This window comes from Hemitrygon akajei, chromosome 3, assembly GCF_048418815.1.
Source record: "Hemitrygon akajei chromosome 3, sHemAka1.3, whole genome shotgun sequence".
NCBI lineage: Eukaryota > Metazoa > Chordata > Chondrichthyes > Myliobatiformes > Dasyatidae > Hemitrygon > Hemitrygon akajei.
The window spans coordinates 134,445,967-134,459,432 of NC_133126.1; the positions used below are offsets into that span (position 1 = coordinate 134,445,967).

General features: G+C 41.4%; 1 protein-coding gene across 1 annotated transcript in view; it reads right to left on the minus strand.

Annotated features, from left to right (window-relative positions):
- Window positions 1–490: 490 nt before the first annotated feature.
- snorc (secondary ossification center associated regulator of chondrocyte maturation) overlaps window positions 491–13,466 on the minus strand; it is a 64,352-nt gene continuing 51,376 nt past the window's right edge. The window contains exon 3 of the mRNA XM_073040851.1: window positions 491–622. Coding sequence (XP_072896952.1) covers window positions 513–622 — 110 coding nt within the window. The 3' untranslated portion in view covers window positions 491–512. The remainder of the gene's footprint in view (window positions 623–13,466) is intronic.

The window sequence follows — 13,466 nt, forward strand, 5'->3', positions numbered from 1 at the left end:
TCTTGTGATTTTTAATTGAAGTTTTTCCTTGCTGTAACAAAGAGGCATCACAGATAATACTATCTGTGAAGAGTTTCATCCCAATTTTTCTAAGGATTGCACATCAGACTTCTAACATAAATTAAATTAATGGGATCAGCTAAAAATATTTGCAAGATCTGTAATCCATCAAAGTTCACAGGAGCTATTATTATGCAATGGATGAATTCAATTTATAAAATTATCAGCAATCATCAGCTGAAAGTAAATCAAATGTTAATCTAATAATAGAATGAATATATATTTGCATTCTTGAGTTCTAATATGTGTGCCTTATGCTAAGCTCTCACATTTAAATATCTTTTGTGTACTAAGATGTGCAGTGAACACCTACAGTATATTCTGCTCCTTAAAGACAATTATAAATACAGCTTTAAAATATATTTTGGAAGTACTTGGATAAGATCAGCAAAAAAACAAAAAGTAAAGGTCCACAATTAATGGAACTGTCTATTTTTAATCATTTATTAGGTCTAGGAAGCTGACAGCTTTCTCACGGTGATTATAACCAGGCTGAACAGTACAGACACCCCAAGAACAGCAGCAATTATAATGGCAGATATTGCTCCAGGTCCTAGTGATCCTGCAAGACAAAACAAAAACAGTGTGTCAGTACAAATGAGTGTGACTCTTGCTGTCTCCAGATGTCCCAACAGTATTAGAGTTAATATGTGAGTCTCTGAATGAGGCAATCTCTCAAACAATATAATGATGATACAAACCCTAAGCAAATGATGTGTTTTACATGTTGGCTGAGAGGCTAAATTATTGAGATTTTTTTTTTAATGGAACTTGAGGTGCCTTTTCTGTCCTTCTGTGAAGGTAGTAGTTTATCTTAACCAACAGACAGTGCAGAACTGACTTAGTATCAGGCAGAGAAATGCATTAGATGTTTCTGTTCAAGTTGTTAAAGTTAGGCTTTAATACTTTTGATCCCTGGCTGACAGATTTTAACAAAATTGCCTGGAACGATAAAAAAGTGACTTTCAGAGACTAATACATTAGTGTTTTGATCAATCTTTGCATTTTCATTGTTTTATATGCATACTCTCCAAGACCACAAGAGCCATAAATTATTTTACTCTTACAGTGTTCATCACTTCATAGTTTATATTTATGATGTTCTGCTGTACTGATGTGACGAGATGATGCAGAATAAATTCACCAGAAGATGGCTGGATTAGAGGGCAGGTGCTATGAGGAAAGGTTAGACAAACTTGAGTTATTTTCTCTGGAGCAGGAGAGACTGAGGGGGAGACATGATTGAAGCTTCTAAGATTATGAGAGGCATAGACAGAGTTGGTATCCTTTTTCCCATTATAAAATCATTTAATACTAGAGGTTATACATTTAAGGTGAGGGAATAACTTCAAAGGAGATGTGCAAGGCAAGTCATTATACACAGAATTATGGGTGACTGGAATGTTCCACCAGGGGTGGTAGTGAAGGAAAATACAACGGAGCTGTTTAAGTGGCTCTATAATAGCCACATGGATGTGTGCAGAGAAATAAAGGATATGGACATTGTGTAGAAAGAAAAAATTAGTTCAGCAGGCATTTAATTAGTAGTTTAATTAGTTTGCTGTACCATTATAGAGCAATGTCATGTTCCTGTTATGTACTGTTCTATGTTTTAAGCAGATCTATATCAATGGCACGCAAAACAAAGAATTTCACTGTACTTTGGTGCTGGTGACGATAATTAACTGATTTGACATGGGAACACTCTATCATGAGTACTAAAGTAATAGAGAAAGAAACAACTTTGTTTCCTGGTGTATAGTTTCCCTAAAGAGTTTGGCTTAAAGAAAACTTCAGATTCCTTAATTTCAAATTATCACAAATCTTTATCATTACAACAGAAAGAAATATTGTCTATAAGAAAAAAAGGTTTATGTATTTTGCCTTTAAGGAAGGAGAGAAAAAAGGGCATGTATCATCTTGAGGGTGATACACACACAATATACTATTATGTAATTACCATTGTATTGGGGGCATTTTTACAACAAAATAATAATAGCTTTACAATAAGTGTGAAGATCATACATGTTTACTGTGTTGCCCTTAAGGCATTTAGTTTATTATATTTTCACTTTAGTAATTCATTTGTAATTGTTTTCTAGTTAAAGTTAAGGTTGTTGAAAGTAAATTCGTTGTCTGTGATATATCGCGGCATGCGATGACGTCACACCCGGTTTCACTGCATCCTGTGGGAAAATACCAGTTTGGAGAAATGAGAAGGAGGGGGCTTGTGTGTGTAGGATCAGCGCGAGAAAAGTTTTCTTTCTACACACTAGAAACATCGTAGAAGCAATGCCGTAAGTTCATAAGATAATCGATATGTTGAAGTAAAGATGTTAACGCTGATTTTGTTAAAAGTAATGATGGTTGATAAAGTTTATGTTCTTTGTTATTTAAAGAGTTGCAGATAGTTTGTGTTGAAGTGTATTTAAAGGAGTTGATGGCATAGGTAGATTCTGACTGTATGTTGTACTTTAATACAGTTTGTTGTATTTTTATTTTGCAAGTATTTATGATGTAAATGTGATGCCAAGAAGGAAACAAATACTGTATATATTTTGTATTGTCTTATGAACAGTTTTCACCGTACGTTAATGTGGAAGAGTGAACAGTAAATGGTTAACCTTACTGGGATCGCGCCTCATTGACTCCGGTTTATACTTCGTGTTTAGTTCAGAGTTTTTACACCTGTGCGAGAACACTACATTTATATTTTCAGCAAGTATTATTATATTCAGAGACTTGTAGAAAAAAACTTTATTCCCCTTATGTTGAGATAAACTGAATAATTTTCCAGTGTGCATGTCATATACATATATATCAGGTGTTCATTTCTTTTAAAACCATGTGTGATCTCAAATTCCATTCAAGCTTTTGAAGTGTTTCAGTTCAGAATTACACATTCCGATGTGTTTGTGAATCCTAGTGTAGGCTTACTCTTGCAAAGGTTATTTTTGTAGTTTTTCTTGCAGGAAGATACTTAATGAGTGATGAAAAAACAGAACAACTTCAGCTGCTGGAAATCTGAAATGGGTGAAACAATGTAGAGGAAGTCCAGTCAGCTGAGATCTGAGTGAACAGGTCAAACAGCTAGTGTTAACCAACTAAACTGAAAATTAGAGGAAGACTGTCCTACAAGAGACACGGTCATGTAAGGGTAGATTAAAATGGGGTTAGTTAATTCAAAATTCAATCAGGTGCAGAAAGGTTAATAAAGAGAGGGAAAGAGTCCTGCCAAAGGATTTCGGCCTGAAACGTCGACTGTACTTTTTTCCGTAGATGTTGCCTGACCTATTGAGATACTAATGACAGGGAGACAATCTATGAGGAGTATTGATAATGGCTGGGATCATCCTTCTTGTCACTGCCCAGAGGAAGGCAATGGCAAACCACTTCTATAGAAATATATGCCAAGAACAATCATGGTCAAAGATATGAAACGTAATGATGATGGTAATATATACATATATATATATATATATATATGTATATATTATTATTATTATTATATATATATATATATATATAGGAGATAGCTATTCAAATGAATGACAATCCTGGTCTTTCACCAGATCTGGCTGGGATGGGTTGGTCAAGGGGATTCTTCAACCTAGTGCTGGAGCATCTCAGAATGTTGAGCCTCTGCCATAGAACTTCATGAAGAGTACAACAACAGAGCATACCAAAAGTTGCCCTGGGCCTCTTTGCCTGCAAACAGGCACTAGAACTAGCTTAGTGACATGATACCACTGGGAAAGTAATCCCCTGCTGGCCAGTTCCATCTGAACTTGTAAATGCACTGCCAACTCATCAGAGGGACAGTTTGAATATAAAACAACTGGGTAATCGCTGTGCACAGTGGAACTCTTATCCTTGGCTAAAGCCTGCATGCATCCTCAAAGATCTTTGGCAAGACTTACGTAGTTGTACACTCAGCTCAAAGTTAAAACTTGGCAGCATGGAATTTATTAGGAGATCTGTAGATCCAGTCTGATAGTTAATAGGTCATTTTGATGCATCCATGTAGTCTAACTGACAGTTGCAGTAAAAGCTCAGACTTCTGCTATTATGGATGCAGGTACCAAACTTCAAAGGAGATTGCAGAGTCCAGCAGTCTATCCTCCAACAGTATGTAAGCAGGGCAGTATGTCTGTGTAGGATAGATCTATATATTTTCATTTTAAATTCATTTTAACTCCATATCCATCTTGCTGTTGACTGTAAACTGTCAACTAGCTAGCAGTACCACTGTCATTGGGAGCCTGCCCTCTCAGTCACTCAAAGTCAGCTGTCCTTCAGCCAAAGGGCAAGTGCTGCATACATGCCCTATGAGAGGCAAAAGCTCACAGGAGGTAGTTCCAATGTAAATACACAGAAGTGATTAGCTAATGCTTGCATGTTTTATTTAAATTATGTTTAGATAAGTAAATTTGGTTTGGAATGTTCACTGAGCTGGATTTTATCTTGGCATTAAGCCCTGGTGGGGAATTTGAGTGTTATACCTTCTTTAGTAAATATTGTGGAGACATACTCTTGTCTATGACTGTTTTTATAATGTCCATGAAAACTGTGGGGTATCGATGAGTCCTTGAGACAAAAGGCAAATAAGGAATTGGATTATTTTTATTCATACACAGTCCAATAAGTTACATATAGTTAACAGGCCAAGTAAGTCCTGTGCAACTTGCTTCCTCTTTCTCTTTCTTCTCCTTCTCCTCCTCCTCTTCCTCCTCCCTTCTTTCATCAATATCAAAACTGCTCACTAGAAAATGAGTATCATGACTTACATGTTTCTGAATACTTTTGCCAGCAGTGGCAATATACATTCTTAATCCTCTATCAATCACACAGACAGTGTGATTTTCTGTAGGGTATAAACATGTACACACTGAATATTAGATTCAGTTTGAGAGAGAGATGCTAAAATTAGATGTACCAGTATGAAAGTTGAGTAACAGTAACTAGTGATGGGTGAGAAGAGCTGGCCAAAGTTGATTAGAGGATGATATTAGCAGGGATAATGGTAGAGCTGCAATAGCTGGAGATTCCAGGGAATAATTTAGAAGATTCAAAATCAGTTCATTCCAAAGAAGCTGAATTCTAAACAGAGGATAAGGTACACGTGGCTGTCAGTGGAGCCATGTCTCTGTGAAACAGAGAACATAGCAATTCTTCATTTTTGTTCTCTACAGTAATCTTGCCCATAGATCGTCAATCTTGTTCTCCGGTGACTGTACATTTGCTAACAAGGTGCTTGGACCTTGTCACTGAAGTCTTGTCACACTCTTGTTCCTCCAGCCTGGAACATCTGATGATTAAGTGCCAACCACTCTACTTACCAAGAGAATTCTCCTCCATGATCCTGACAATGGTTTACTTACTACCAAAGACCATTGATAAACAGGCACTTGATGTATTGAGTGTCACCATCAGCAAACAGCCTACCCAAGTGCCTTTCAAATCATTGTTGGTGACTTCAGTCAGACATATTCAAAGAAATTTCTACCCATCTATCATCAACATATCACCTGCAGCACTAGAAGTCCAAACACACATGACCACTGTTACACTTCGGTTAGGAATGACTACTGTTCCATACCTAGAACACATTTCGGGTAGTAATAATAATAATAATAATAATAATAAATACTTTATTGATCCTGAGTGGGAAATTCTTTTGTTACAGCAGAAAATTTAGAAACACACTTAAGAGTTTACAGACTTAACTAATAATGAAGTAAAGAATAATAATATACAAAATAATAATTTACTAATATGCAATAATTTACAATAGTGTGCAATAATAATGTACAAAATAATAAAACAGAGCTTATTGTACTATGCTGTGATCTCCTGTCGCACAGAGATGAACTGTTGTATATGCTTGTTGCATTTGATAGGGAGGATTTTCTGTAACGTTCCTTGTGACAGTGGAGTTGAATGAGTCTATTCGAAAGGGTGTCCAGTGCTTATTCAGTAGGTCATGAGTGGATGTACCAGATTGTCCATAATGGATAACAGTTTGCTTGGTGACCTCCTCTCCACCATTAACTCAAAAGAGTCCAGGTTGTAGCCAAGGATGGATCCAGCATTTTTGATGAGTTTAGTCCTTGTTCGTACAGCTGGTAGTGAGTGGCACTGGAGCATTACAAGGGATTGTCCGGTCTCTGTTTCTGTTCACACTGTACACCTCAGACTTTCAGTACAAATCTGAGTCCTGTCACTTGCAGAAATTCTCTGATGATTCTGTGGTGGTTGGGTGTATCAGAGATGGGCAGGAGTCGGAGTACAGAGGACTGGTGGCCAAGTTTGTAGAGTGGTACGAGAGGAATCACCTGCTCCTGAATGTGGCCAAAACCAGGGAGAGGTGATTGATTTTAGGAGGAAGAGAACTGTGACAAGTTCTGTGTACATTCTGGGAGAAGTACTTGTTGAAAAACAAGTTCAATTCATTGGCCTTATCCAGGCAGCCCTCAATCTTCCTTTCCTTAACCTTGAAGCCAATGATCTTCTTCATGCCCGACCACACATTCCTTTTGCTATTATGCTTCCTCTTGCAGGATTCTTTTCACTCCCCCGGCTTTACCCTCAGTTCACTCTGTACACACCTCAGTATTTGTCTATCTCCAGCCCTGAAGGCTTTCTTCTTCATATTCAAAAGTCCATTCAGGTCACTGGTGACCCAGGGCTTGTTGTTGGGGAAGCGGTGTACAGTCCTGGCTGGCACGATGGTGTTCTCACAGAGTTTGATATAGTCTGTGATACAAGCAGTCATTTTGTTAAGGTCTTGCCCGTGTGGCTCACGTAACACATCCCAGTCCGTCCTCTCAAAGCATTCCTACAGTGTCTCATTAACATCCTGAGCCCACCTCCTTACAATCCATGTTGACGGGCTGCCCCAGTAACAGCCACAAAAGCATTGGGATATTGATCCCTGATAATGGATGCTGCTTTCCTGCAATAATACCTTGTATTCATGTACTTAATAGTTGGAGGCTTTCCCCATGATGGTCTGGGCCATATCCAATCACTTGGCAGTATTCATCCTACCTCCCTGCAGGCGGAGGCTAAAGAGCAAGGTTCCAGCAATAGGGACGACAAAGAAGCGGTCACAGAAGTCAGAGCAGCAGCTACAAGATTGCTTTGAATTGGACCTGTCCTTTAACTTAGCACCTAACTCCCTGAACTCAATTTGCAGGACTTTGTCAACCCTCCTACCCAAATCATTGGCACTAATGTGGACCACAACCTCTGGCTATACACCCTCCCACTTAAGAATGCCATGGACTTGATATAAGATATCCCTGACCCTGCACCTGGGAAGCAACATACCATCCGGGAAACCTGTTCTTGTCCATAGAACCTCCTTTCTGTGAATTTCTATGAGAGGGTCAGCAAATTTAAATTCCTTGGAGTTATCACTTCAGAGGATCTGTCCTGTGTCTAGCACATAATTGGAGAAAGAAGAATTAAGGAAGCACAATAGCACCTTTACTTTCTTAGAAATCGTTGAAGATTTGGCATGTCATCTAAAACTCTGACAACATTGTATTGATGTGGTAGTGAGTACATTGACTGCGTCAGGGCCTGGTATGGAAACCCCCATGCCCATGAATGGAAAAGCCTACAAAAGTAGTGGATACAGCCCAGTCCATCACGGGTAAAGAAGTCTTCACCATTCGGCACATCAACATGGAACATTGTCGTAGGAAAGCAGCATCTGTCATCAAGGATCCCACCATCCAAGTCATGCTCTCTCCTCACTGCTGCCATCAGAAATAAAAGTTCAGAAGCCTAGGACTCACACCACCAGGTTCAGGAACAGTTATTACCCACAAACATCAAACACTTGAACCAAACACAAAACTTCACTCAACTACACTTGCCCCATCATTGAAATGTTCCCACAAGCTGTTGACTCATTTTCAAGGACTCTTCATCTCATGTTCTTGATAATTAATGTTTATTTATTTATAATTATTATATCTATATTTTTGTATTTTCACAGTTTGCTGTCTTTTGCACACTGGTTGAACATTCAAGTTGGTGTGGTCTTTCACAATGGTTATTATTCTGTTATGGATTTATTCAGTATGCCCATAAGAAAATGAATCTGAAAGTTGTATACGGCAATATACAGTATATGTACTTTGATAATAACTTTCCTTTGTATTTTGTATTTCACCTGCTTCTGCTCGCCTTAGCTGCTAAGCATCTCTTACTTTTTCTTAACCAGAGCTTCAATATCTCTCAAAAACCAAGGTTCCCTAAACCTGATATCCTTGCCTTTTATTCTGACAGGAGCATACAAACTCTATTCTCTCAAAATTTCACTTTTGAAGGCCTCCCACTACCAAGTACACCTTTGCCAGCAAACAAACTCTCCCAATTCACACTTGCAAGATCCTTTCTGAAGCTATCAAAATTGACCTTTCTCCAATTTAGAATCTCAACCCAAGGACCAGACCTGCCTTTTTCCATAATCACCTTGAAACTAATGACATTGTGATCGCTAGATGCAAAAATGTTCCCAAATACAAACATCTGTCCCTGTCTCATTTCCTAATGGGAGGTTTAGTATTGCATTCACCCTAGTTGGGACTTCTATGTACTGTTAAGGAAACTTTATCGAATACACTGATAAAGCAGAATTATCATCAAGGATCTCCACCACCCAGGCCATGTTCCCTTCTTGCTGCAGCCAATTAGAAAGCAAGTTCAGGAGCCTTAGGAGTAATACACCAGGTTTGGGAACAGTTATTACCCCTTAACCATCAAGCTCTTGTGTAAATTCTCTTTTGTAAATTTTTCAGGTATTTCATTTATCAATGATAAATGGGAATCTTCTTCCATTTCCATCTGTAGCTGGGCATCAGCTAAGTCCACTTTGCTGAAGTGTTTCCCTCCAGAAAGGATTGCAAAGATACTCTCCATCCTGGGCAGAGGGTATTGGTATACTTTCAGCACTGTGTTGCTGGTGACCGTCAAGTCACCAGAGAACCTGACAGACACATTCTTCTTGGCTACTGAGGCTACCGGCATTGTGTATGGGCTCCATGAAACTTTGGAGCTATTTCCTTCAGCCTGCATGTGATCCAGTTCACTGACTATATTCTTATGATTGACATACGGAACCAGACAGGCTTTGTAAAACTTGGATGTGGCATTTTCATTTAGCACTATTTTACCCTTGATATGTTTGAGTTTTCCAATGTCATCCTTGGATACTGCAGTGGCATCATCCACTACCTTTCTTAATTTGTTTTCAGTTGACGATACTACAGGGAATATGGCATGCTAATAGTGGATGGAACTGCAATCAACTTGTAGCTGTCACAGTGAATTATGGCCCTACAATGCCAAATCTTCTCTTTTTACCATATATAAGTCCAATGTGACTTGTTGGTTGCTGTCTTTCACTGTTACAAATGTCATTCCTGCAGGAATCTTTTCCCCAGTATAAGTTCTTAGCTGAATATTTGAAGGCTTCAGTTCAGTATCTTTCAAATACAATTCAATCTCATTTTGTGAACTGACTGAAACAGTTGAGCCAGTGTCCAAATCCATTTTAATTAATTTTCCGTTCACATCTGGTGCAAGCCATATTGCTTATCTATTGTTAGTTTTCACATAGTATATCTTAAGGCTACCTAGTTCTGTATCACTCCCATTAATATCAGATTTCTCTTCAATAGCATGCAGATTAGTGCTCTTTTTGAAACTGAAACTTGACCTTTTATCTTTTTCTCTTACCTGTGCAGACCATTTATTTTTGTCTGTCTAACATGTTCTTTGTATGTATCCTAGTTTGTTGTATTTCTGCAAGTTTTACCTTTAAATCTGCATTGGTCTGGTGTATGTGAGCCCCTGACACAATGGTAACACAATTTCAAATGTTTGGCAGGGCAAGAGATTGTTTTCCCTGAACTTCTGCATCCAGCAGAACCTGAGGGTGTTAATTGTGGGGTTATCGTTCGGGACTGATTTTGTTGGATGCTGTGTGATTGCCCTGATCATTGAACCAGTGGGTTGTGTGTTTAAGTCTGTGCTGAGCTATTGTCCATTAAAGTGATTACAGTACATGGGTATGGATGCTGTTGGGGTTGGGTGGTGGTGTGAATCCATGGGTTTACTGGTAATGAATACGTGCGTGTTGAGTGGGTAGATATTCATCCTCCTAATGAATTGTTAATTCATCTTTTAAGTACTGTCAAAGCTGTAGGGAAAGTTACAATTGTGGGGCGGAGGTTTGATAAAATGGCAGGCACAGACTTTGTTTTAGTTCAGACTAGCGCTAATGTAATGGCAGGAGAACTGCCTGGTATTATTGAGGCCCCAGGAGAGCGGGGACCGTGGACTGTCGATACTTTCCAGGAAAAGGAGAGTGTAGGGGAGTGGGCTGAATTGAAGTTGAGTCTCCCATAGCTGCAGGCGGAGACTTCAAAGACAGGGTTCTCCCGTTTCTGCAGAACAAGGGGAAGGAGTGGTTTGATTTGGAATGTCTAATGAGTTCCTGTCCCCCAGCGGAGAGTGAGAATTCTTAGTTAGTATCAGCCCTTACCTCTCTGGCGAATAAATGGCCCAGTGCTCAAGCAGAGGGTCCTAGCTATCGGAAGCTGAGAATGTTCTCTGGAATGAAGCCCACCCCCGAGGGGGAGGAGGAGTTTGAGACTTGGGCCGAGCAGACCTCTCAGTTGTTAGATGAGCGGCAGTGTTCTGATGATGTAAAGAGACAGCGAGTGGTTCAGAGTTTGAGGGTGGGCTGCTGACGTTGTGAGAGCGGTTAAGTCCCAGCGCCCTCTTGCCACTGCTGCCACTTACACGTCAGCACTGGAAAATGCACTTGGCACAACAGGAAGCCCAATGGAGCTCATGATGGGGTTTCAGAACATGCGTCAGGAGAAAGGGGAGAAGCTCTCTGCCTACATCTTTCAGCTAGGGAGGCAGCTAAATTGTTTGCATCGCAGAGGGGCCATTCAGGCAGCTGAGGGGGATCAGTTAAGAATGAGCCAAACAGCGAAAGGCAATCAGTCCCAGGACCTGATCGCTTGTGGTCTCCGACTGTCTCTAAGACACGCCCCCTCATCTGATCAGAGAAGTACAGGAGGAGGAGAGTGCGTCGGAGCCACGGGAGGGCTCTGTCAGCAGGGCATAGTCCTCAGTATTAGCCCCCTGTGTTGAAGTGACCATGGATAGCTCAAACCGGGGAGCGGTAAAGCAGATTGTGGCAGAGTTGAGAACTGAGATGTCCCGGTTGTTAGCAGCAGGTGTGACCACCCCCTCTTGTATGATGGAACTGATAGGGAGGCAGGCCCCCTAAGGGGATGGACTGTGCAGAGGGCTGCTAGTAACCGGGATCCTGTGAGAAGAGGAGTGGCCAATATTATCTGTTATAACTGTTGTGAAGAGGGACACTTCAAGCGGGAGTACGAACAATGGAAAACCCCTCAGAAAGTGAGCACCTGGGTACCTAAGCAGAGAGAGATGTCGGGAGACCCAGTGAGGGAGCAGCCTGGCATCTCGGGGGGGGGGGGGGGGGGGGGACAACGACACATTCCCAGCGATATTCCGAGGAACACTCAAAAGCAAAAATCCCTATTCCTGAAGGCGTAGTGGTGCCAAGCTTCAGTGTATTGCTACGGAGAGAGGGTGTTTATGCTAGAGACTTACTCGACACAAGGTTGAAGGTCACTTTGCTGTACTGTTCATTTTACAATCAGTTTTTGATGCATTTACCATTGATGCCACTCAGTGAACTAGAGATCTGGGGTCTTAGTGCGGGTGAATATCCACATGGTAGTTATTTGTCAGTGAGGCTGGAGTTTTCGGAGGCTGATGTTGGAGTGGCTGAGGTCCATCATACACTACTGCCGGTTTTGTCTGGACCCCGTTGAGAAGGTTGGCGTTTCAATTCTTGTGGGGACCACCACTCCTATTGTGAGGAGGCTCATGGGAGCCTGCAAGGAGAAAGGTGGAGAGAGCTTCCTGAGAACGTTGTCCATCCGCCCGGTGTTTTGAGCTGCTTTTGAGGAACTGCGTGGCTGCATTGGGTCAAATAAGGAGTTTAGATGAGGGACTGTGTGGTTCACCCAGTCAAAGTCAATCATGTTACAGCTCAGGGAAGTAGCGAGATTGATGGGAAACCCCAAATTTCCCAGAATGCCTGAGGGCGAGACCCTCTTAGTGGATGTATTGGAAGACCACGAAGAGGAATCGGGTTTACCTGCTGGGGTACTGGTGAGCCCCGAACAGCAGAAGCCCTCAGTTGTACAGGTGAACAGGATTGCTGTGATTATCAGGAACACTATGAAGAGGGAGGTCACCTTCAAGCGGCACATCTCTTCCCGGTGACGGTAATGTCCAGCATCCCTGTGAGACAAGCTGGAGAGAAACTATCTGTAAAGGGAGAAAAGTTGGCTGCTGTGTCATTCAACTTTAGGGACTCCCCAATACCTGTGGGTTGGAAGAAGAGGTTGATAGAGCAATTGTTGATGCTGGAAAGTGTCTTTTCCACTGATGAATTTAATGTGGGTTGTTTCAAAAGCACTCGTCACACTATCCGGGTGACACCCCGATCAGAGAAAGGTCACGGCGACTGGCACCTGCAGAGGTGGAAGATGGTCAGCAGCATTTGTGAAAGTTGAAGGAACTGAGTCCAGAAGCCCCTTTGCATCCCCAATAGTGGGCCAGGAAGAAGAATGGAAGGTATGGATGTGTGTGGACTATAGGACTCTGAACAGGCGTACCATCCCCGACCAAGTTACAGTCCCAAGCAGCAAAGATGCGCTGGCTTGTCTGAGTGATGTGAAGTGGTTCAGTGTGCTGGACTTGAGGAGTGGATATAACTAGATCCCCATGAGTGAGGCCGACAAAGAGAAAACGACATTTATATGTCCACTTGGATTCTTCCAGCTCAAAAGAATGCTCCAAGGCATATTGGGAGCCCCTGCGACTTTCCAGTGTGTCATGGAGAAATCAGTGGAGTACATGATCTTGCTTGAAGCATTGGTGTGTCTGGATGACCTCACAGTGTTTGAGTCCACCTTGGAGGAACATAAAGTGAGGCTACTGAAGGAGTTGGGCCACCTGATAGCTGAAGGGTTAAAACTTTCCCTGAACAAGTGCCAGTTCTTCAAGAAGTCTGCCAGCTATGTTGGACCAGAGTCTCATGGGATGGAGTAGCTGCAGAAGCAGTGATCACATGGCCAAGGCCCCAGACTGTGAACACTTAGCGCTTGTTCCATGGGTTCTGTGGGTACTATCGGAGATTTGTGAAGGGCTATGCAAAAGTGAGTCACCCTTTAAATCAGCTTCTGTGTGGTTACCCTCCCTTGGGGAAGAAAGGGAGGAGGACAAAAGGAGATGAGGGTAAAGATTATCTTAGCCCTTTGGCGCCTTTTGGAGTG